The sequence below is a fragment of the Oncorhynchus mykiss genome, chromosome 2, assembly GCF_013265735.2.
Source record: "Oncorhynchus mykiss isolate Arlee chromosome 2, USDA_OmykA_1.1, whole genome shotgun sequence".
Lineage (NCBI taxonomy): Eukaryota > Metazoa > Chordata > Actinopteri > Salmoniformes > Salmonidae > Oncorhynchus > Oncorhynchus mykiss.
In genome coordinates, this window is record NC_048566.1 from 58,037,062 (window position 1) to 58,062,434 (window position 25,373).

Below are 25,373 nucleotides of genomic sequence, written 5' to 3' on the forward strand. Positions count from 1 at the left end.
GTGTTTGTTTAAGTAGGAATTTGCAACACCCATGGTGGCTGACCTTTAGACCGTCATAAGAAGTTTCATTTCCATTCTAGTATTCTAATTCTCAATTCTGTGATAACTATGCCCTCAAAGAAAGGCCTTATGATATACAGCATGTAATGTATTGTCAGAAAAAGGTTAATTTTAAAGGCTAATAAGGTCTAGTGGAACCACTCATATAAGGTCTAGGCCTCCTGAGTGGCGTAGAGGTCTAAGGCACAACCGGCCGTGATCGGGAGTCCCATAGGGCGGCGCACAATTGCCCCAGCTTCATCGAGGAACCTCCTTATTTGGTATTTGTTGATTGATATCCATTAAATTGTGTCCATTTTGTGTTTTAGAAAAATGTGAATCAATATGAATAGATAGATGGAATGATCAGAAAACAATATCAATTTAGATTATACAGGGGACAAACCTTAAATTTAGGAGATTTCTACATTTTTCAGTGAAGTGCCCACACCTGCTGTCCTTTCAGAATCAAATTCAAATGTTTCAGTTGGGCAGTGAGGTTCCCAAAAGAACCCCCACCAACTAAGGTGTCACGGATGTCGTTCGAAGTAGACCAAAGTGCAGCGTTGTGAGCGTTCATTTTCTTTTATCTTAGTCAATGTCGCCAACAAAACAACAAACGACAGAAACAACCGCGAAGCTTACAGGGCTATAGTACCACAAACAAAGTTAACTACCCATACTGAAAGGAGGGAAAAAGGGCTACCTAAGTATGATTCCCAATCAGAGACAACGATAGACAGCTGTCCCTGATTGAGAACCATACCCGGCCAACACATAGAAACACAAATCATAGAAATAAAGGACATAGAATGCCCGCCTAAATCACACCCTGACCAAACCAAAAAGAGACTCTTTAAGGTCAGGGCGTGACATAAGGAGGTAACTCGATGAACAGAGCTTGAGAGGAAGAACCTTTTGGGGGCCATTTTCGGTGCCAAGAACCTTAAGGTTCTTTCGAAGAACTTTGAGAATCTTAGAAGAACCCTTGTTGAACCCCACCTTTTTAGAGTGTGTTCCTGTAGCTACCTAGAGCTTCATTTGGGAAAACAAGTGAAATCTGGTCAGGAACATCAATAGTAACGTTTTCGCAACGAAACATACAGTGTATTCGGAAAGTATTCAGACACCTTGACTTTTTCCACATTTTGTTACGTCACAGCCTTATTCAAAAATGTATTGAATTGTTTTTTCCCCTCATCAATCTACACACACTACATCATAATGACAAACAGATAAAAAACGGAAATATTACATTTACAGAAGTATTCAGACCCTTTACTCAGTACTTTGTTGAAGAATCTTTGGCAGCGATTACAGCCTCGAGTCTTCTTAGGTATGACGCTACAAGCTTGGCACACCTGTATTTGGGGAGTTTCTCTCATTCTTCTCTGCAGATCCTCTCAAGCTCTGCCAGGTTGGATGGATGAGGAGCGTCGCTGCAAAGCTATATTCAGGTCTCTCCAGAACGTTCAATCGGATTCAAGTCCGGTCTCTGGCTGGGCCACTAAGGGACATTCAGAGACTTGTCCCGAAGTCACTTCTGCGTTGTCTTGGCTGTGTGCTCAGGGTCGTTGTCCTGTTAGAAGGTGAACCTTCGCCCCAGTCTGAGGTCCTGAGCGCTCTGGAGCAGGTGTTCAGCAAGGATCTCTCTGTACTTTGCTCCGTTCATCTTTCCCTCGATCCTGACTAGTCTCCCAGTCCCTGCCACTGAAAAACATCCCACCATGCTTCACCGTAGGGACAGTGCCAGGTTTCTTCCAGATGTGACGCTTAGCATTCAGGCCACAGAGTCCAATCTTGTTTCTCATGGTCTGAGAGTCCTTTAGGTGCCTTTTGACAAACTCCAAGCGGGCTGTCATGTGCTTTTTACTGAGGAGTGGCTTCCATCTGGCCAATACCATAAAGGCCTGATTGGTGGAGTGCATCAGAGATGGTTGTCTTTCTGGAAGGTTCTCCCATCTTCACAGAGGAACTCTGAGGCTCTGTCAGATTGACCATCGGGTTCTTGGTCACCTCTCTGACCAAGGCCCTTCTCCCCTGATTCCTCAGTTTGGCCAGGTGGCCAGCTCTATGAAGACTTTTGGGGGTTCCAAACTTTGTCCATTTAAGAATGATGGAGGCCATTATGGTCTTGGAGATCTTCAATGCTGCAGACATTTATTGTCACCCTTCCCCAGATCTGTGCTTCGACACAATCCTGTCTCGGAGCTCTACGGACAATTTCTTCGATCTCATGGCTTGTTTTTTGCTCTGACGTGCACTGTCAACTGTAGGACCTTATATAGACAGGTGTGTGCCTTTCCAAATCATGTCCAATCAATTGAATTTACCACAGGTGGTCTCCAGTCAAGTTGTAGAAACATCAAGGATGATCAATGGAAACAGGATGAACCTGAGCTAAGTTTCAAGTCTCATAGCAAAGAGTTGGAAAACTTATGTAAATAAGATTTTTTTTTTATTTGATAAATTAGCTGAGATTTCTACAAAACTTGTTTCAGTTTGTCATTATGGGATATTGTGTGTAGATTGATGAGGATTTTTAAAATGTATTTAATCAATTTAGAATAAGGCTGTAAAGTAACAATGTGGAAAAGGTCAAGGGGTCTGAATACTTCTCGAATTTACTGTATGAAAAACACGTATGTATCTTGTGGATTGGGTCTAGCATTTAAGCTACACTTGATTTAAGGGATTGCACTTTTGGGACTACTCCATGTTTTCCTTCAAATACCGGACCAACAAAATCAAGCCATTTCAATATATTTGGTATATGACTCAGGTCTGGTGTATGCAAATAAGGGACATAGGCCCATTGTAAACAACCAGTATCAATACACACAATATAAATAATATTAAAATGATTTAGGTGTGGAGATAAGACTTCAAATTAAATGTTATTGGTATGTACACATGTTTTAGAACATACTTATGTTTTAGAACATACTTACCGAAAGCTGTGATTTTAGTTTCCATAAACATTTGCCTTGGCTGTGCTTGGAATTGTTGAGGAACCCCTAACACTGTTTCGCGGAGTTATGGCAAGAATGTGGGATGGCTACATTTCTGAATGAAAATACTTCCTCCCCGAAGTCCTCGCGGAGGAAGAGGACCCGGTAACTTTAGCAACAGCATTGATTAAATGACCACAGAGACCATTGCCAGAAAGTGAAGGAGAGGAGGAGGCGCATAGCCAAGCTGACTGTACAGGCATGCACAGAGCTATAACTTCTGAAAGTGACGCCAGAGGCCACCGCTCCACCCCGCAAAAGGGGACACAGAAAAGTAACTTCTTCCTATAAACACCACCACTCATTTGGCGACCCGAGCCAACGCAACAGTTTACAAGACCACACCAGCGACAAGGCTAAACTGTACGCGTCTATAAAATCAAAAGTCGAGGAGATAGTTTTCGAGAAAAAAAAGTAACGTTTGGAATTGCAAGCGCACACCAGCAAGAAACGCTTGTGAAGTTTCTCCCAGATGCTTGGAGCCATGAGCCGAATGTTCTGCTTCGGTGTTCTTCTCAGGACGTCTGTCGTCCTATATCTGTTTCTCAAAGTAAGTGATTGATTTATATTTGACAACATAAACACAACTTGGAGAGGTTTTACGGTCTTGTTGTTTCTATAGAAAAGCCACAATATTGTGTAATAAATGACGATGCTGAACATTGCACCTGTTCTGTTCTTTTGCCAGCAAGCGGCTGCAGCATGTAAGACTTAGGCCTATCACTATCAGTCTGTATAAAGAGTCTGTAAACATGAGTTTGTAAAGTCATTGAATAATAATAATAATGGAACATCTTATTTTTCGATTTTTTTTTCTCTGTCAAATCCATTCAATTTGAAAGGTTACAGAAAGTATTCCGTTTATGACAGTGCTTCCATTGTGCAATGAATACGGTCTTGTTGGAATTAGGACTGTAATCAATTCATGTCACTAAGTAATTAATACATTGACCTTTACGTTTCAACAATATTAAGCTATTTATTCGCATGGGGGCCCAGGATTGTCTGCATTCAGTTGGATGTGAGAGAATGTGTTAATCTCTCTCCAATACCCTCACATTTTTTGACAATTATATCATACAGTAAATGTAAAAATGCCACTCTGGGATTCAGTATTTTATATTTAGGCATAATATGGGTGTGATTCTTATTGTTCTCTTTAGGCTATTTGATATTTATTCATATGTCTTTTGTTAAAGGGTATTTTAATGAACTCAACATATACAATAGGCTACACAACAAGCGTATTGCCAGCTACTAGATTAGGTACTACAGACCCATCTGTAATAGTAGAACGTCATATTCATACAAACACCAACAATATCAACAGAAACTTAATTCGCAAGGAATAGGGCACAATATACACAAACACAACTTTAAACATGCTTTGCACAAACAGTGCTTGCAAAAGTTGTCAGACCCCAAAGCGGGATTTAAATTGTTATAATTGTTTACAAAAAAATTGTCAAGAATCTACACAAAATACTCTAAATAATCATATTAGAATATAGTTGTTGCATAAGTATTCAGCCACTTTGTTTAGGCAAGCCTAAATTAGGTCAGGAATCAAATGTTGCTCTACAAAATCACATAATAAGTTACATGGACTCACTAAGTGTGGAATAATAGGGGTTGACATGATTTTTGAATGACTAACCCTTTCTCTGTCCCCCATACATACATCTGTAAGTATTGAATTTCAAGCACCCATCTGTAAATAGCCCACCCAACTACCTACCTCATCCCCATATTGTTTTTATTTACTTGCTCTTTTGCACACCAGTATTTCTACTTGCACATCATCATCTGCACATCTATCACTTCAGTTTTAATTTGCTAAATTGCAATTACTTCGCTACTATGGCCTATTTATTGCCTTACCTCCTTACTTTATTTGCACACACTGTATATAGTTTTTCTATTGTGTTATTGACTGTACGTTTGTTTATTCCATGTGTAACTCTGTGTTTTTTTTTGTCACACTGCTTTGCTTTATCTTGGCCAGGTTTCAGTTGTAAATGAGAACTTGTTCTCAACTGGCCTAACTGGTTAAATAAAGGTGAAATATATATGTATATTTTTAATTGAACTACAAAGACCAGGGATCGTTTCGAAAGCCTCATAATGAAGGGCAGTGATTGGTGGATGGGTAACAATAACAAATCTGACCTTAAATATCTCTAAGTATGGTCAAGTTAATAATTATGCTGTGGATTATGTATACATTAAACCACCCAGACACTTCAAATATAGTTATTCTTCTGAACTGAGCTGCAGGACCGGAATAAAACTGCTCAGGGATGTTACCATTGAGGACATCCGTAATAAAGAAAAATAATTTTAAAAAACAGCTACAGAGTTCAATTGCTGTGATGGGAGAAAATTGAGGATGGATTAACAACATTGTAGTGACCCCACAATAATAATAATAATAATGACCTAAATGACAGAGTGAAAAGAAGAATACAAACATACAGAATACAAATATTCCAAAACATGCAACAAGGCACTAAATTAATACTGCAACAACAACAAAAAACACAGCAAAATAATACTTTTTGAGCCTGAATGTAAAGCCTTATTTTTTGGGGGAAATCCAACACAACACATCACAGAGTAACTACCTCCTTATTTTCAAGCTTGGTGGTGGCTGCATCATGGTATGGGTATGCTTGACATCAGCAAATACTGGGGATTTTTTCCAGGATAAAAAGAAACAGGATGGAGCTAAGAACAGGCAAAATCCTGGAGGAAAACTTGCTTACCAATAAGACAGTGAGTGAATGGCCAAGTTATAGTTTAGACCTAAATCTGCTTGAAAATCTATGGCAAGACTTGAACTTGCTGTCTTGCCATGATCCCCAACATCTTGACAGGGCTTGAAGAATTTTGAAAATCATAATGGGGAAATATTGCACAATCCAGGTGTGCATAGCTCTTTTATAGACTTACCCAAAACTCATAGCTGTAATCGATGCCAAAGGTGTTTTTAAACATGTATTGACTTGGGGAGTTGAATACTTATGCAATGACAATATTTTTGTTATTGAATTTCTATTCATCTTTAAAAATATATATAATTTTTCTTCCACTTTGACAGAGTATTTTGTGTAGATTGTTGACAAAAAAACGACAATTCAATTAATCCCACGTTGTAACAATACATTGTGAAGAAATCCAAGGAATACTTTTGCAAGGCACTGTAGTTGCTGGAGCCCATTAGCCATTTAACCTGTGCTTATCCTATCACTATTTGACTATAAACTAGGTCCACCGCTCTCCAACTGATCTTTCTGGAGAGGGTGAGTGAGAATGGCATGTGAAGATGTGTGAGTCCCACACAAAGGGTTCAGGAATTGAATGAGGACTGTGTGTGTGTGTGTGTGTGTGTGTGTGTGTGTGTGTGTGTGTGTGTGTGTGTGTGTGTGTGTGTGTGTGAGTGAGTACTTGAGAGGGCTGTGCTTGTATCCTGACATGATCATGCTGTTTTGGATGTGGGTCCTCATATACAGTGGGGCAAAAAAGTATTTACTCAGCCACCAATTGTGCAAGTTCTCCCACTTAAAAAGATGATAGGCCTGTAATTTTCATCATGGGTACACTTCAACTATGACAGACAAAATTAGAAAAAAAATTCTAGAAAATCACATTGTAGGATTTTTAATGAATTTATTTGCAAATTATGGTGGAAAATAAGCATTTGGTCACCTACAAACAAGCAAGATTTCTGTCTCTCACAGACCTGTAACGTCTTCTTTAAGAGGCTCCTCTGTCCTCCACTCGTTACCTGTATTAATGGCACCTGTCTGAACTTGTTATCAGTATAAAAGACACCTGTCCACAACCTCAAACAGTCACACTCCAAACTCCACTATGGCCAAGACCAAAGAGCTGTCAAAGGACACCAGAAACAAAATTGCAGACCTGCACCAGGCAGGAGAGCTGGGACCAAAGTAACAAAGCCTACCATCAGCAAGGGCATTGAAGATGAAACGTGGCTGGGTCTTTCAGCATGACAATGATCCCAAACACACCGCCCGGGCAACGAAGGAGTGGCTTCGTAAGAAGCATTTCAAGGTCCTGGAGTGGCCTAGCCAGTCTCCAGATCTCAACCCCATAGAAAATCTTTGGAGGAAGTTGAAAGTCCGTGTTGCCCAGCAACAGCTCCAAAACATCATTGCTCTAGAGGAGATCTGCATGGAGGAATGGGCCAAAATACCAGCAACAGTGTGTGAAAACCTTGTGAAGACTTACAGAAAACGTTTGACCTCTGTCATTGCCAACAAAGGGTCTATAACAAAGTATTGAGATAAACTTTTGTTATTGACCAAATACTTATTTTCCACCATAATTTGCAAATAAATTCATAAAAAATCCTACAATGTGATTTTCTGGATTTTTTTCTTCTCATTTTGTCTGTCATAGTTGAAGTGTACCTATAATGAAAATTACAGGCCTCTCTCATCTTTTTAAGTGGGAGAACTTGCACAATTGGTGGCTGACTAAATACTTTATTGCCCCTATGTATAACGTGTAGGCTACAGGAGTAAGACTTCAGGCTGAGAGAGAGAGAGCTCAGGGCAACGCTTTACATCCGTAATCTTAAATTTACTAAATTATTTATTGAATAATATAACATAATATTGAAAAGTGAATCAAAAGTATTCCACAAACGGCATGTGATGACTTGCTTGTTACAAGTTAAATACATATGTTATTCCAATGGTAGTTCCACTGGTAGTAGATTTGAAGGAGCTGTGCTTATGAAAAGTGCCCCAAACAGTGAGAAGCTTTGGTTTGGCGTGTCCACCCAGCCTAAGGGCTTCCCGAGTGGCGCAGCGGTCTAAGGCACTGCGTCTCAGTACTTGAGGCGTCACTACAGGCACCCTGTTTCGAATCCAGGCTGTATCACAACCAGATGTGATCGGGAGTCCCATAGGGCGGCGCCCGATTGGCCCAGCATCGTCCGGGTTTGGCCGGAGTAGGCCGTCATTGTACATAAGAATCTGTTCTTAACGGACTTGCCAAGTTAAATAAAGGTTACATTTCAAATTAAAACATTTTAAACGGGGTAATTTAAGGGTGATGAGGAAGTGGTGATGTAGTGGTGTGGTAAGGCGATGCCTTATCACCTTGCCAACTTCTATGAAGAGTACACACAGTGATCGTGATGAGAAGAGGTCATGGTACATATGCAAAACTGATTTTTAATCCTGTTAATATAACACAGGTAGAAGAGACAGTCCGGCCTCTGAGGTGAACTGCACTATAGTTAAAGGGTAAATATCACAAGGGAAGTTAGCAGAATCTGTTGTTCAACTGAAGCATTATGCTAATTTTATTTTATTTCACCTTTATTTAATCAGGTAGGCTAGTTGAGAACAAGTTCTCATTTGCAACTGTGACCTGGCCAAGATACAGCGTACCATTTCGACACATACAACAACACAGAGTTACACATGTGTGTTACACATGAATAAACAAAGCATAGTCAATAATACAGTAGAACAAAAGGAAACAAAAAGTCTATATACAGTGAGTGCAAATGAGGTAAGATAAGGGAGTTAAGGCAAAAAATAGGCCATGGTGGCAAAGTAATTACAATATAGCAATTAAACACTGGAATGGTAGATGTGCAGAAGATGAATGTGCAAGTAGAGATACCGGGGTGCAAAGGAGCAAGATAAATAAATAAATACTGTATGGGGATGAGGTAGGTAGATAGAAGGGCTATGTACAGGTGCAGTGATCTGTGAGCTGCTCTGACAGCTGGTGCTTAAAGCTAGTGAGGGAGATATGAGTCTCCAGCTTCAGAGATTTTTTGCTAATTAGTTGAATTCATATATAACCAAATCAGCAGAAAAATTGGGAAATGGGAGGGCTGAGAAGGGTGACCTAGCACTGGGTGGAAAGATTTAAGTAAAACCGTATAATGATCCCATGTTCGAATATCAAAGTCGTCCTCTGAAGTGGATAGTGGGAAGAAGGATTGGCCATATTGGATTTAGAGAAAATTAAACCTTTATTTCAAAAATACAAAATAATTAACAGAATTCTTCACTGATATTACTTCATAAACCTCCACGTTTCGCTCTACCGATCTTTTACGGTCAATAAGGAACATTGTTTGAAATAGAGAAAAGCTGTGAGAAATAGACGCTACCATTGCAGCCATTTTTCGAATAACCCTCAGTTTGTGCTAGGCTGGCCCCTGGGGGACTGTGGAAGGCTTTGAGATTAGGATTTGTATGTGGTTGAGAGCGAGTTCCTATTGATAGCTCTCGGGTACTGATAACCATGGGTTGTGAGAATGTGTGCGTGCATGATTGAACAGTGGCTGGCAGTGCCACCAAAGGGAGAGATTATGGTGATGATGATGGTGGGTAGGGGACCGATAAGATAAGACCCATTTCAGAGGAGGGCACCTTTGTGTTTCACAGCTCAAAGGACCCAGGGGTCGAAAGGTCAATAGGGAAAAGGCACTTGAAAGTATTTTACATAATCTCGTTCCTGTTATTGTTCTTGCTGGCAATTTTTTTTGTTCTTTTGCCTTTTCTCTTACTCTCTTTCTCGCCAACTATGTATGTAATGCTCTCCTCCCATACTGACTACATCACTCCCACTTCTCTTCCCCGCTTTCTCATCCTTCCCCTTCCTCTTCCTTCTCTGTGCCCCTTCTCATCTACTGTTTCCCAAGGATGAAAGTATTCAGACCCATTGACTTTTACCACATTTTGTAACATTACAGCCTTATTCTAAAATGTATTAAATAACCCCCCCCCCCATCAATCTACACACAATACCCCATAATGACAATACAAAAACAGGTTGTTCACATTTTTTGCACATTTATAAAAAAAAAACGGAAATATCACATTTACATAAGTATTCAGACCCTTTATTCAGTACTTTGTTGAAGCACCTTTGGCAGTGATTACAGCCTCGAGTCTTCTTGGGTATGATGCTACAAGCTTGCCACGCCTGTATTTGGGGAGCTTCTCATATTCTTCTCTGCCGATTCTCTCAAGCTCTGTCAGGTTGTATGGGGAGCATGGGTCGGGAGCCCTCGCTCCCCTCTAGGTGTCCAATGGAAGGACACGTAAAAATCTGAGCGAGTGATGGAACTGATAGGTTAACATTGGATCTGAAGATCATCCCGTTTCCCCATTGGCCCATAGGGTCTTTGGGTTTTGTGTTTTGTGTTTAATAATAATAGATGAGCGGGAGAGACTGTTTTCGTATTGAAATGCAGAATTCTGAGTTTACAAAACATTAAGAACACCTGCTCTTTCCATGACAGACTAACCAGGTGAAAGCCATGATCCCTTATTGATGCCACTTGTTACATCGACTTCAATCAGTGTAGATGAAGGAGGAGGAGAGGTTTTTCATGCTCAACTGTTTCCTGTGTGTATCCACAATGGTCCACCGCCCAAAAGGACATCGAGCCAACTTGCCACAACTGTGGGAAGCATTGGAGTCAACATGGGTCAGCATCCCTGTGGAACACTTTCGACACCTTGTAGAGTCCGTACCCTGACAAGTTCTTCATGTTTCGTATACTCAGTGTGTGTACTAAAAGCAGACGAGAAGTTGACATAAAAACAGGGAGCTAAATTTTGTTCACCGTACAAGTATCGACAGTCAATCTTCCAAATGCGTTTATTTGCATTGAATGCCACCTCCAGCACCCACACAAGCAAAAAGACAGCATCACAATAGACTGTCACATCCCTATTTATTTCGTAACAGGGAAATTTGTATGTGATTTGTACACATGAAAGGATTTTCAGACGGCAGCATCGACATGGCCTCTGAGATCAAATAGCCCTGTTAACTACAGTGTGGGTGGTGAGATAGCAGCTACAGTTCGGAGAGCGAGACCCGGCAATTAAAGACCGAGGAAAAGTACATTGCTTTGCATGACTTTATCATGGAATGATTACTCTCGTCTGTGTGTGTGAAATGACTTCTCTGCCCGTGAACTCATTTTTGATGGGAAAATTGTGACGTTGCTATCAGTGGGTCCATCTCGGGAACAAGGAAGCGAGTCCTTTTCTCTCGTCCCCTTTTATAGTTACGTACGCAGCTGTGTACAAGTTGCGGTCACATCTACATTTAGGGGTGTTTTCCTGGAATAAAAAGCATGGACACACACACACACACACACACACAGACACACACACACACACACACACACACACACACACACACACACACACACACACACACACAGGTTAGATGGGGACAGAAGACTTTTGAGTAGAGGCTTTACTGTACTTTGTTCCCTAAACAAAATTGTGACACAATACCTCTGTTGAATTTCCATTTACACTAACACAATCACAGCACTTTGAAGTCGTGTTTGGTGCCACGCAACATTGGTGGTGGTCAGTGCCGTTTATGATGAGGGAAGACAATTATTTTTCTCATGAGCATGGCCTTATTTCTGTTACAGCATGTTGGATGACTATCATTCATATTCCATTTACCCAGTTCAATGTAACATCGATAGGTTTAGGCTACTACATGATACTCTAATGTTCCCTATAATCATCATGAGGTTGCTACAACCTAGCCTGTGAATGAAAGTTTACAACTTAGGTGCACACAGGTCGAGAGAAAAAAATTGAGATGACAGACCGTGACACATGGACAGACAGTGACACATTCAATACCGTCTTGCACACTCTTGCCTGCATCTAGCTTATCTAATCATTAGTCCAACAGTTGCAAACGAGAGTTTCTATTGGACAAATTCAGGTATTTTTATCCCCATTTCGTTTGCTTTCGTTTAACAAACTTCTTTCAACAGAATCGGTGGATTGAATACACCCCTGAGCACGCATAAACACAGTTCACTTTCATAGCAGCCACGTCGTTTTCCCTCTCACATTTTCCCTTTGTTTGAACCTTTTGCCTTCAATGAACAACACATCAGCTGTATGTGACCAGGCAAAAAAAACTTTCCAAGCCAAACCATGTCATAACCGCTACACACAACCTACATCATTGTCCCCATATTAGCTAAAGTAAAATCCTAGTCAACATAATTAATAGAACTAATGCGTTACTAAACCTACTACAATCATGCAGTAACGTTAATTTGTATAGTCAGTAAGCAGTTACACTGGCACGCCCAGGTGGCAATAAATTAATAAAAGCAAAAGCTTAACTTGATTTGGAAGAGTTCCAGTGTTGTGTTGGTTAGTCATAGCCAGCTAGCTAACATAGCATCCCTCTGTTTGAGCAGAGTGTTTGAGTAACTCAACTAATCAGCTGCATTTGCTAGCTAAGTAAGTGAAACTGAAAGTGAAAAAAATGACTAAATCTCTCTCTTGCTTCTCCTTCATTTTTGAAGAAATACATTTGTTGAAAACTTTTCAATTATTGTCTCGCTCTCTCTTTGAGTCAACTACTCACCATATTTTATGCACTGCAGTTCTAGCTAGCTGCAGCTTATGCTTTCAGTACTAGATTCATTCGCTGATCCTTTGATTGGGTGGACAACATGTCAGTTCATGCTGCAAGAGCTCTGATAGGTTGGAGGACGTCCTCCGGAAGTTGTCATAATTACTGTGTAACTCCATGGAAGGGGGTGGGAACCAAGAGCCTCCTAGGTTTGTATTGAAGTCAACGTACCAAGAGGAGGGCGGAAGCTAGCTGTCCTCCAGCTACACCATGGTGCGGTTGAGTCTAATATAGGCCTTCATTGCAAAACAGTGTGTTTTAATGAATTCTTTGGTAACGTGAATATATTTAGTATAGTTTTATTTTAAAATTATTACTTTTTCAAGTTTTAAAATGTTTATTTTTATGAAATTCACTAAGGAGGATGGTCCTCCCCTTCCTCCTCTGAGGAGCCTCCAATGCGCAACATATAGAACTGACATCTTATCCTTTACCTTTTGGAAATCAGGACTTATTAAGCCTGATCTCAAACAGCACAGAGGCGCCTGTGTCCATCGCGGGTCAAAAGTACGGCTGTCACACAACTGGTCATATCAAGTGTGCTTTAATGGAATGCTGCACAGCCCACTCCCTCTATCCCCTATCAGAATCCAGACAGGCCACTTCCAAATTAACAGCCCCAAACATGTTGCCTTCTGAACAGGCCTCTGACTCCTCTGCATGTCTATAACGCCTGACAAAGAGACCCAGGGCTACAGCCCCATGTGAATGAGAGACCAGCTTCTCTGACTGACTGACTGATTCAAAGCTCTTATTGTCAGCAGATGCCTAATCGCTCCCTCTATCACTGGTGGCCTATGAAGGAGCTACGGCCCGGACGTTGGGATGCGCAATGTAAAAGCCGTTTTCTTTTTTTGGGCTGGGTGGACGGGGAGGGGCTGAACTGGAAAGGTCAGGATAAGTTCTCCTTTAAGGATGAGGAAACTGGCGCTGTGCCAGGAGAGAGAGAGAGAGAGAGAGAGAGAGAGAGAGAGAGAGTGAGTGTGTGTGTGTGGGGGGGGGGGTCTAACTTAACAGAGAACTTGTTTAAACTTTGGAGAGAGAGAGAAAGAGAGAGAGAAAAATAAAGAGAGAGTTTAGCACAGCGAAAGAGTCGACAAGTTGGTGGGTTACATCGTTTCCCCTGAACTGGGATTTAGTGTATGGTTGGTATGATAAAATTGACACTTCAGCTGTGGATAAACATAGCTCTCAGTATCCAAGATCTTTGTGAACCACCGATTGGCTTCACTGTTTTACAATGAAAGAAGGAAAATTGCCCAGTATTTCAGTCCCATTTGCGTGCTTCATGCACTATGCCGCTGTGGTGGTTTGCTCTCATAGGTATTGTGCTGTGGTGCACAACTGCTGACCGTATCGACACACACACACACACACACACACACACACACACACACACACACACACACACACACACACACACACACACACCCTGTTGTCCACTGTTTGCTGGGCTGCCTGTCTAGCGTTTTTGCGTGAGTGCGGCTGCAGCTAGGGCAGTAACCTGAGCAGGGAGAAGTGGTGCCGATTGTTATACAATAAGGCCAGATAGGCATCTCCACACAGCAAAGCACACTATAGCACCGCCGGCCTGGGACGCCAAATACCACTCAGCTGATTTCCATAGATCCCGATCAGAGCCACGATACAGTTGGTGGTGTGGGACACTAGAGTGGGAGGTAGGATGGGATGAAAAAGCACAGGTACATGCACAACCACGCACGTACACAGACGCACAAAGGGCTGCATGCACGCACACACACACACACACACACACACACAAATGACCCCCCCCAAAAAAATGACCCCAAAAAAAAGAGACACAGAAGACAAGCCTAGATAACAACTAGCTAATCCACTGAAGATACTTGTCTTTTCTTTTAAAAACTTCAATTAAATTACCAATAAGGGATTTTCCTTTTTATTGACTACTTTGGGCCAAAGTAGTGACTGGCTAAACAGTAACTGGAAAACAATCTCTCTGTCACATCTGCCAGCCACTGACTCCAGGAAACTCAGCAAACAAATCCAGAGGCAAATGTATCCGAAAATGGCTGCCATCAAACAGACATTGAACTCTCTCTGGGGGACGTGGTGTGACACAACTGGCTTTTCTCCTAAAACCCTTATCTTATCTGCTACACAGTTACAGTCCACAGACAAAATGATCGATTCAGAACGCTTCAGTCAGTACCGTGGTGTTCGATGATGCTCGTACAGGTTGTAAATGTGATCGTAGAAAGGCCATTATAAAATGGTTTTTGGGGGTTGTAAAATGGTTCAAATGTGATTGCTGTTGCGGTGCGCTTGTGCTAGATGGGTATGCTATCACTTAATGTGTCGTCTCTATCATCCTTCAACGTATGACTAGCATAGCATAACAATGGGTGCGATTCATTTTTGGCAGATACAAAATGTCCGCCTGAACGCCCGCTAAAGCGCTGGCAGAAACAGACTGGCATACGGTGAGACTGTTAATAAAACCTGTAAGCTCAAGTCCTGTATAATACAGACAGAGGCTATCTCGTGTACATCTTATCATGGCTTTGGATGGAGATATCATCCCAAATTTCCCTGCAGGGTTAGTTACCGTTTTAGCTGCAGTTTGTACTTCCTCGTCGCTCACTTCAATTAGCCATTGATGTCTGGCTACCGGTTAATGAACAGTTACAGCCCACAGAGAGAAGCGGACATGGCTGATGCCACGACTGGATGTCTGGATCAGGGACAGAGACCATCCGTGGTGAGAGAATGTCCACACACTCGTTTGATAGAAACACCACAGATGTTCACCGTGGCGTAGTAATTGATTACACTCCAATTGTTCCGGTCTAGTTTCTCGTTCAAAGGAACGTCTCCCGGAGGCGCACCGCCTAGCAGCGGTGTCATCACCTCAGCCAGACGAAGGAGTCAGAGCGTTGGTTTGTTAGACCATGTCGGGTGGCACTTCTCTTCCTTTGTTTGAGGTGGAGGTCAAAGGTGACTGCCAATATAGAGGAAACATCAACATAAAAGGGTCTTAATAGGCCGTTGGGCCACCGGAACATCTTAATTGTGCCTTGGCATAGGTTCTACAAGTGTCTGGTACTCTATTGGAGGTGTGCAACACCATTCTTCCATGAGAAATCCCATCATTAGTTTTTATTGTTGATGGTGGTAGAGGAAATGTTGTCTCAGGCGCGGCTCCAGAATCTACCATAAGTGTTCGATTGGATTGAGATCTGGTGACTGACGCACGCACACACACACATTAAACCCCCTATGCTCCATTGAGACCCCTATTTTAACGTCACTGAGATCTCTTCTAGCCATGGTAGCCAAAATAATGGGCAACTGGGCATTTTTATACATGACCCTAAGCATGATTGGATGTCAATTGCTTAATTAACTCAGAAGCACACCTGTGTGGAAGCACCTGTTTTCAATATTGTTTGTATCCCTCATTTACTCAAGTGTTTCCTTTTTTTTGTCAGTTACCTGTACATCCCAGTGTAATTACTGGCTGAGAAGACCTGTGTTTCTTCCATGCTGTTATCAGGGTGTGTCGCAGGCCAGGCCAGGGTGGGCTACTTGGTGCCAGGATGTTGTTTCAGCTTAAAAACAATGACTAGGTCACTCAGGAGAGAGACCGACTGGCTGGCTGGCTGGGAGAAGTCCACACAATGCATGTGGAAATGTGCCTTTGGCTTCACAGTGAAGCGGTACACGTAATGAAAGATACTTCTTGTGAAAAAAACAACTTTTTTTTTTTGCAATATCTACAAAGTCAGAATGACATTTGTCACGAACTTCACACATCATAGACACACATAGTGCCTCTTTGAAAGGGAACTGCATTTTTCCCATGACTGCATTGGGTGAAACATATTTCTGAATGAGTTTTGTGAAAACAAAATGATTTGTTTAAGGTTTTCTATAGCATGGGTATACCTGGGTGATGCTGGTTCCATGACCAGCCAGAATTTCATGAGGTCGTGAAAAGCATTTCAAGCAATTAGCTAGTTCATAGATAGTGCTTTGCGACACAGACTGACCAGGTAAAATCTATGTCACTCGTTGAATCCACTTCAATCAGTGTAGATGAAGGGGAGGAGACAGGTTAAAGAAGAATTGTTTTGGCCATCCAGCCAACTTGACACAACTGTGGTAAGCACTGGAGTCACCATGGGCCAGCATCCCTGTGGAACGCGTTCGAGACCTTGTATAGTCCATACCCTGACAAGTTGAGGCTGTTCTGAGGGTATGTATCCTGTTTCTAGGATTTCCACCCTCAGTGTAGAATGTAGAACTTCAGCTTCAAAACCATCAGACTGGCTCCCCATGCTCTGTCCACTCCTTCACGTGTACACACACACACACACACACACACACACACACACACACACACACACTTTCAGCTGGCAAACCCCCAAAGACTGTCTTAGCCCGGTGTTTTGCAGGGACTCCATCAATCAATATCAGCCAAGTTATACTAAAATGTATCCACAAAATACTTGAAAATATTAGGTGATTTTTTTCCCTGTCCCAAGGAACTGTATATATATATATATATATATATATATATATATATATATATATTGTGTGAAATGCACACAAGAATTCATGGACACACACAAACAGAGAGGACATCCAAGGCCAGATTTATTGAGCTTGGCCTACGAAAGATGTCTTCCTGATTGGGCGATGTGTTGGTTAGGGGCCTTTTGTGTCATTACAAAGACCCCTGTGTCATCTACAAAGGCCCCTGGGGAGGGGGGAGGGGGGGGGTGAGAGCGAGCAGAACTACAGTGAATGACTTCCTCCTACAGTATGTCTCAAGATGCACAAGTATCTGGTGTATGGAACATATAACATTCATAGTATAACATCAACAACCCCATGAAGATGTTTAGACCTCTTGACGTCATGTCTTAGGTGTTTGACTGACAATCACAAAGTTGTGGGTTCAAGTCCCATTTGGACTACTGTAGCCTCTAAATTCGCTTATCAGAATGTTTATCAGAATGAAAGACTTTCAGGGGAACATAGACTGTTGGGTCATGTTCATGTCAGTTAATGAACAACGTCTGTAGCTGTATTTCAAGTCGCCGGCAAGTCTGTCTCCTCACTTTCTCACAACGCTAGCACTGCCAGAACTGCATCAAAGAACCCAACCTCCCAAGCCCACACCCTGTGCTGTCCCCCTAGCCTTTAGGAAGAATAGCAGAACAAAGGGGATTGAGCGAAGAGGGAAGTTGGGAGGGGTGGCAGGGTTGGTGATATCAATAGTGATGGCAAGGGTAAGGACGGGGAGAGGGGTCTCCGGGGAGTACCAGGGGAGGCAGTGGTGACCGTAGGCCCAGAGGATATCTTCCTGTCCCAACGGATGGGCTGCTACCTGGAGGTCTGGATCTGAAAGCTCTACATCTGGGTCTGGATGTTGGTCTGAGTCTAGGCCTGGCTTTTTATTACACCATTTCAGTCAACGTCCTCGTCAATGTCGTCCCGCGAGTTGTCAAGTGTGCCCAACTGTGGCTAATGTAATGAAGGATATGACTTTTCTAACCAGACCACGCCCAGTATGTTAAGTGGAGTTAATGCATCTCTTCATCTGCTGGACTGTATAGCCGAGGCTGTCTTGGCGAGGACCGGGTTTGTATGGGGGACTCACTAGTGGGAACGGGATAATGTGGGTGTGATGTTTAGTCGTCTGGTAAACAGAGTGGACCGCAGGACATCAGCTAAGGCCTGCGGTTTGCATTGGTGGAAGGTTTACTTTTGACTTATCAAAAGTTGTGGTGGACTGGACTAGGAAACTGGCAAGTTGCCATCATACAAAACACTGAATCAAAGTTTATTGGTCGTGTACACAGATTTGTAGGTGTTATAGCAGGTGCAGTGAAATGCTTATGATTCTAGCTCCAACAGTGTATGTTTCGCAAATACAATACCAATACACAAATCATTAAAAAAAATCTAAACAAGAAATCCGGAGACAGAATGGGTCCAATTAATAATCTAGAGTCGATATATTATTGAGCATGTGTCAGAATCCAGAATATAAACACTGTATGTGGGGTGTACAGACAGTATATACACTGAACAAAAATATACACACAACATGCAAAGTGTCCCTCCGAAACTTTTCATGAGCTGAAATAAAAATCCCAAACATTTTCCATACGCACAAAAAGCTTATTTCTCTCCAATTTTGTGCACACATTTGTGAACATCCCTATTAGTGAGGATTTCTCCTTTGCCAAGGAGACTCCATCCACCTGACAGGTGTGGCATATCAAGAAGCTGATTAAACAGCATGACCATTACACGAGTGCACCTTGTGCTGGGAGCAATAAAAGGCCACTCTAAAATGTGCAGTTTTGTTATACAGTACAACACAATGCCACAGGTGTCTCAAGTTTTGAGGAATGTCCACCATTGGCATGCAGACTGCAGGAATGTCCACCAGAGTTGTTGCCAGGGAATTTTATGTTAATTTTTGTACCATAAGCTGCCTCCGACATCGTTTTAGAGAATTTGGCAGTACGTCCAACCGGCCTCACAAACACAGACCACGTGTAACCACCCCAGCCCATCCGGTTTCTTCACCAGCAGGATCGTATGAGGGGGGGGGGGGGGGGGGGGGGTGATGAGGAGTATTTCTGTCTGTAATAAAGCCCATTTTGTGTGGAAAAACTCATGCTGATTGGCTGGACCTGGCTCCTCAGTGGGTGGGACTGGCTGCCAAGTGGATGGGCCTAGCTGCCCAGTCATTTGAAATCCATAGATTAGGGCCTAATGAATGCATTTTAATTGAATGATTTCCTTATATGAACTGTAACTCAGTAAAATCTTAAAAATGTTTGTGTTTATATTTTTGTTCAGTATAATTTGGAAAGAAAATGGTATGTACAGTAGTAGGAATATTAGGATGGGTTATGTCGAGAACACAGAATATACACAGTGAGTAAACAACAGTTTATAAACAGAATATGAGGTGGCCAGCGTTCAATGACTCTATATTCATGGGGCATTAGTCTCAAGGTGCAGGGCTGAGAACTGGGCAGGTAGCCGGCTAGTATTGGCTGTTCAACAGTCTGATGGCCAGGAGATAGAAGCTGTTTTTCAGTGTCTGCCTGCCAGAAGGTAGCAGAGTGAACAGACTGTGACTCGGGTGGCTGAGGTCCTAGATGATCATCTTGGCCTTCCTTTGACACCGAGTGCTGTACATTTCCTGGAGGGCAGGCAGCGTGTCCCCCAGTGATGCGTTGGGCTGACCACACCACCCTCTGGAGAGCCATGTGCAGTTGCCGTACCAGGCGGTGATGCAGCCTGACAGAATGCTCTCAATGGTGCATCTGTAGAAATTCGTGAGGGTCTTCGTGGGCCATGCAGAATTTCTTCAGCCGCCTGAGGTTGTAGAGGTTGTACATCAGTGGAGGATGCTGAGGGGAGAACAGCTCATAGCAAAGACTGGAATGGAGTCAATGGAGTGGTATCAACCACATGAAAACCCCCACATCTGATACCATTCCTTTGGCTCCATTCCAGCCATTATTATGAGCCGTACATAGGTTATTCCACTGGTAGGTAATGTGCTTGGAGACTTCAGATGGCCTGTGTCATGACCCATCTGGCCCAAAGGGGACACAGACAAGTCCAGAATGATTGGCACCCTTGATAAAGATGCGCATAAAAGACTGTATAAAATAAACAATACAAATACAAGAGCTACTGTATATTGTATGCTCCAAGAAATTATATTGATATTATTTTATACTAATACAATTTCTCAGAGCAAAATATTTTGTATAAAAAAGTACTGAAAGAAAACAACAAAAAACGGTTGGCGTCAAATGTATTGGTACCTGTTTCCTTTCGAGTCTTTTTCTAAAATGTTTTATGAAATTGAAGAATACATTGGGATGATCAGAGGACATTCCTCCGTACAGAATCTTTCCTGATCCTTGACATCCTTCGCTCTGCGCTGAGGGACTTCCCTCTTCAATTCAAACCACAGGTTTTCAAAGTCCAGAGACTGAGAGATGGCCATTGCAAAATTCTGATTTTGTGGTCAATTAACCATTTCGTTGTGGATGTTGATGTGTGCTTGGGGTTGTCTTGCTGGAAGATCCACTTGGGGACTCCTGGCCCAGGAAACCAGGTTCTTAGCTAAAATGTCCCGGTACTTAGTAAAGTTCACGATGCCGTTGACCTTAACAAGGGCCCCAGGACCAGTGGAAGCAAAATAACCCCATAACATCAAAGATCCACCACCATATTTTACAGTAGGTATGTGGTTATTTTTTGTATATACATTCTTCTTTCGAAGTACAAACCCACCACTGGCGTATGTGATCAAAGAGCTCTATTTCTGTCTCATCTCTGTTTAGCAAACTACAGGCATTTACATTTATTGGTTGATTTCAATAAGGTATTTTTATGGTAACCCTTCCAAATAGCCTATTGGCATGGAGGAGGCGTCTAATTGGAGATTTAGAGACTTGGTGACCCTAAGATGCAAAGTTCTATCATTTTCAAACTTTCGCCCTTGGACTTTTTCTTTGCCTTTCTCACTGTGCGTGGGGACAAGATATACTCAGGTCCTCTAGCAGGCAGGTTTACCACTGCTCCAGGGATTTTAAACTTCTTAATTGTTGCCCTAATAGCGGTAAGTGTAATTGTTTTTCAGTATTTTTGTTTTACCCATTCCCTGATTTATGAAAGTCAACAACCATTTCTCTCTTTACATTTGTGATTGCTTTGCCTTTCCCCATGGTGATGGATAACAAAGGGATTTTACATGCGTGTTACCTCATTTTTATACCCCAGTGAAACAGGAAGCCACAGAAGGCCACAATACAGTTACTTAAACTGAGATGAATTTAAAGTAGAATGATAATGCAGATTAAATTTAGTTTGATTTTAGTTATAACAATATTTAGGGGTGTCAATCATTTTGCGAAAAATCACTTTTTTAGATTTTTTAAAAACTTGTTAAACAAAATCTCTTTCTCTGAGCAATTGCATAAAATAAAATACTTTTCGAAATGTTTTGATCATACAATATAGCTCAGTGTTTGTATTATTTATTTTAGTCTTTTTTGTTCATCTTTATCAAGGGTGCCAATCATTTTGGATGTGACTGTAGAATGACTTTATCCAAGTTGCGGCATCTGTAGGAGCCAGAAATGTGGAGCCACACTCTCAAATCAAATCAAATTGTATTTGTCACATGCACTTTACAGTGAAATGCTAACTTACAAGCCCTTAACCAACAATGCAGTCAATATTTATTTTTAAATATAACAAATAATTAAGGAGCAACAATAAAATAACAGTAGCGAGGCTATATACATGGGGTTCTGGTACAAAGTCAATGTGCGGGGGGGCATCGATTAGTCGAGGTAATTGAGGTAACACCCTAGTCATAGCCTGTTCTCTCTGCTACCACATGGCAAGCGATACCGGAGCACCAAGTCTAGGTCCAAGAGGCTTCTGAACAGCTTCTACCCCCAAGCCATAAGACTCCTGAACATCTAGTCAAATGGCTACCCAGACTATTCACATCCCCCTCCCCTCCCCTCCCCTCTCCACACCACTGCCACTTCCTGATGTCATCTATGCATTGTCACTTAAATTAACTCTACCTACATGTACATACTACCTCAACTAACCGGTGGCCCCGCACATTGACTCTCTACCGGCACTCCCCTGTATATATATATATATTTATTTTTTTACTGCTCCTCTTTAATTACTTGTTACTTTTATCTCTTATCTGTATTTTTTTTTAAACTGCACTGTTGGTTAGGGGCTCGTAAGTAAGCATTTCACTGTAAGGTGTTGTATTCGTCACATGTGACAAATACAATTTGATTTGATTTCAACAAGAACATGTAGGTAGAGGTAAAGTGACTATACATGGATAATAAACAGAGAGTAGCAGCAGCTTAAAAATGGGGGTGGGGACAATGCAAATAGTCCGAGTAGCCATTTGATGAACTGTTCAAGAGTCTTATGGCTTGGGGGTAGAAGCTATTAAGAAGCCTTTTGGACCTAGATTTGGTACTGCATGCCGTGCGGTAGCAGAGAGAACAGTCTATGACTAGGGTGGCTGGAGTCCTTGGCAATTCTTTGGGCCTTCCTCTGACACCGTCTGGTATAGAGGTCCTGGATGACAGGAAGCTTGGCCCCAGTGATGTACTGGGCCATACGCAACTACCCTCTGTAGAGCTTAGTGATGAGTTTTTAAGGCACTATGGTATTGAACACTGAGCTGTAGTCAATGAATAGCATTCTCATGTAGGTGTTCCTTTTGTCCAGGTGGGAAAGGGCGGTGTGGATCTGTTGGGGCGGTATGCAAATTGGAGTGGGTTTCTGGGATAATGGTGTTGATGAGACCCATGACCAGCCTTTCAATGCGTTTCATGGCTACAGAGTGTTACGGGTCAGTAGTCATTTAGGCAGGTTACCTTGGTGTTCTTGGGGACAGGGACTATTGTGGTCTACTTGAAAGATGTTGGTATTACAGACTTGGTCATAGACAGGTTGAAAATGTCAGTGAAGACACTTGCCAGTTGGTCAGCGCATGCTCGGAGTACATGTCCTGGTAATCCATCTGGCTTTGCGGCATTGTTATTGTTGATTCTGGCCCGTGATGGTAAAAATATATTCTAATGTGGCCCTCCATGGAAAATAATTGCCCAGGCCTGCCCTAGATGGTAAGATTGCTAGAATAGGCCAGGACATGTGGAGGCAACAATTTGATCACTGTTCTGAGTCAATGCTGACCTCTACTGGTATGATTACTAACTGTCCTTTTCATCTTCCTTACAGGGCTCACAAGCTCAATGTAAGTACAGCCATTTCCACTTCAAGAATTTATGAAAGATAAATCTTACCTAAGTAGATGACGATGAATGATAGGAAGTACACTTCATTTCAAAGTTTCAGATTTGGTTTCCCTCAATCCAAAACTCTCCTACCATTTTAGGCGCTCTCTGTACGAATTTCAAAGCCAGCACAACAGCAACAGAGATTAATATTCAGGTACACGCCAACTGCACCGTGAGCACTGGCAGTACTTCTGTGTTCTCCATCTCAACTATGGCCACCCTGTCTGGACTGGCTCCTGGGTCCACCCACCGTGTGCATGTCCTGTGTAACGATATCCAACAAGTCGACTGCTGCAATAACTTCACAACAAGTAAGTATCTCACTCTAAGGGCTGGTTTTGACCCAGATCAAGCCTGGTCCTGGACTGAAAATAACTTTGTGTTGATCCTGACAAGCTCTCCTTAAAACGCCTATCTTATTTACTGAGAACATCAACGTTTTCTCTCGACTCTGCAATGTGCTTCGGCTGTATATTTGCGGCTCACAATGTCTACTTCTGTAGTAAATTCCAGACATACTTGTTCTCCACCCCCCACCCACCTTTCTTGCACGCACAGAGCCTGAAACCATCACAATCCTCACTGTCACCAAAATCACAACATCATCGGTGTCTCTGAGCTGGACTAAACCAGAGGGTAGCTCCTTCTATAAAGTAGAGTGGACTGATGGCAGTATCAATGACAGTCAGAATACCACAGGAACTTCTGTAAATGTTACTGCTCTCACTGCTGGAGCGCAGTACCTCTTCACAGTCACTGCAGTGGCTGGAGATAACAAAAGTGAAGGACGAAACAAAACCGTTTTGAAATATACAAGTGAGTAATTCAGGTACTTTGATGTCGGATTGTGTCAATGCCACAGGCACCATTTATACATTCGTTGATATATTACTTGTTCACATCCAAGAACATGTGATAAGTTGCCATCGTCTGTTGCATTAAGAAACACAATGCTTTCATGCATTTCACAGTAAATGGCTCTCACTTAGGCTCACTTGATAATATTGGACTTGATTCAGTTGAAATTCTGTATCTTTTCCCAAATGTCCCTCTCTCTTGCACGCACAGAGCCTGCAATCGTCAGGAAACTTACTGTGTCTGAAATCAGAACATCCTCTGTGTCTCTGAGCTGGACTGAACCAGAGGGAAACAGCTCCTTCTATATAATAGTGTGGACTGATGGCAGTGACATTGGCAGTAAGAATACCACAAGAACCTCCACTACCATCACTGGGCTGCCTGCTGGAGTGGGGTACACATTCAGAGTCACTGCAGTGGCTGGAGATAATACAACTGTAGGAGAAGGCAGTGAAACAACCACTTTTACAAGTAAGCATCTTTGTTGAGTGGTTTTTGACATTTTTCTTAGATATACAATTCTTTCAGAAAGTTTTCATACCCCTTATTGCAAGTCTTTTGGTGTTACAGCCTGAATTCGAAATTGATCAAATATTTGTTTTTCTTCACTCATCTACGCGCAATACCCCTTAATGAGAAAGTTAAAACATGTTTTTATGAATATTTGCACATTTATTGAAAATTAAATATCTAATTTACATAAGTATTCAACCCCTTGATTTAATACATGTTAGAATCACATTTGGCAGCGATTACAGCTGTGAGTCTGTCTGGGTATTTCTCTAAGAGCTTTGCACACCTGGATTGTACAATATTTGCGCATTATGTTTTTACAAATTAATTACAAACGAAAATGTGAAATGTCTCTCAATAAGTATTCAATCCTTTTGTTATGACAAGCTTAGATAAGTTCAGGAGTAAAAATGTGGTTAACAAGTCCCATAATAAGTTGCATTGGCTCACTCTGTGTGCAATAAGTGTTTAACATGATTTTTGAATGACTACGAGCAGTGACTTTCAAACACAGATTCAACCACAAAGACTAGGGAGGTTTTCCAATGCCTTGCAAAGAAGGGCACCTATTGGTAGATGGGTAAAAATAAAAAAGCAGACATTG

At 42.0% G+C, this 25,373-nt stretch overlaps 1 protein-coding gene across 5 annotated transcripts in view; it reads left to right on the plus strand.

Annotated features, from left to right (window-relative positions):
* Positions 1-3,276: 3,276 nt before the first annotated feature.
* Positions 3,277-25,373, plus strand: part of LOC110492579 (protein tyrosine phosphatase receptor type J) — a 69,106-nt gene continuing 47,009 nt past the window's right edge. For 4 of the 5 annotated variants that reach the window (XR_005037372.1, XM_021566992.2, XM_021567000.2 and 1 more), the window contains exons 1-5: positions 3,277-3,600; positions 23,340-23,355; positions 23,497-23,709; positions 23,957-24,214; positions 24,467-24,727. Coding sequence is in view for 4 of the 5 variants with exons in the window: in XM_021566992.2 (XP_021422667.2) it covers positions 3,523-3,600; positions 23,340-23,355; positions 23,497-23,709; positions 23,957-24,214; positions 24,467-24,727 (826 nt within the window). In the remaining variant the exon portion in view is untranslated. The remainder of the gene's footprint in view (positions 3,601-23,339; positions 23,356-23,496; positions 23,710-23,956; positions 24,215-24,466; positions 24,728-25,373) is intronic. The other variant, XM_021567023.2, reaches the window with a different exon arrangement.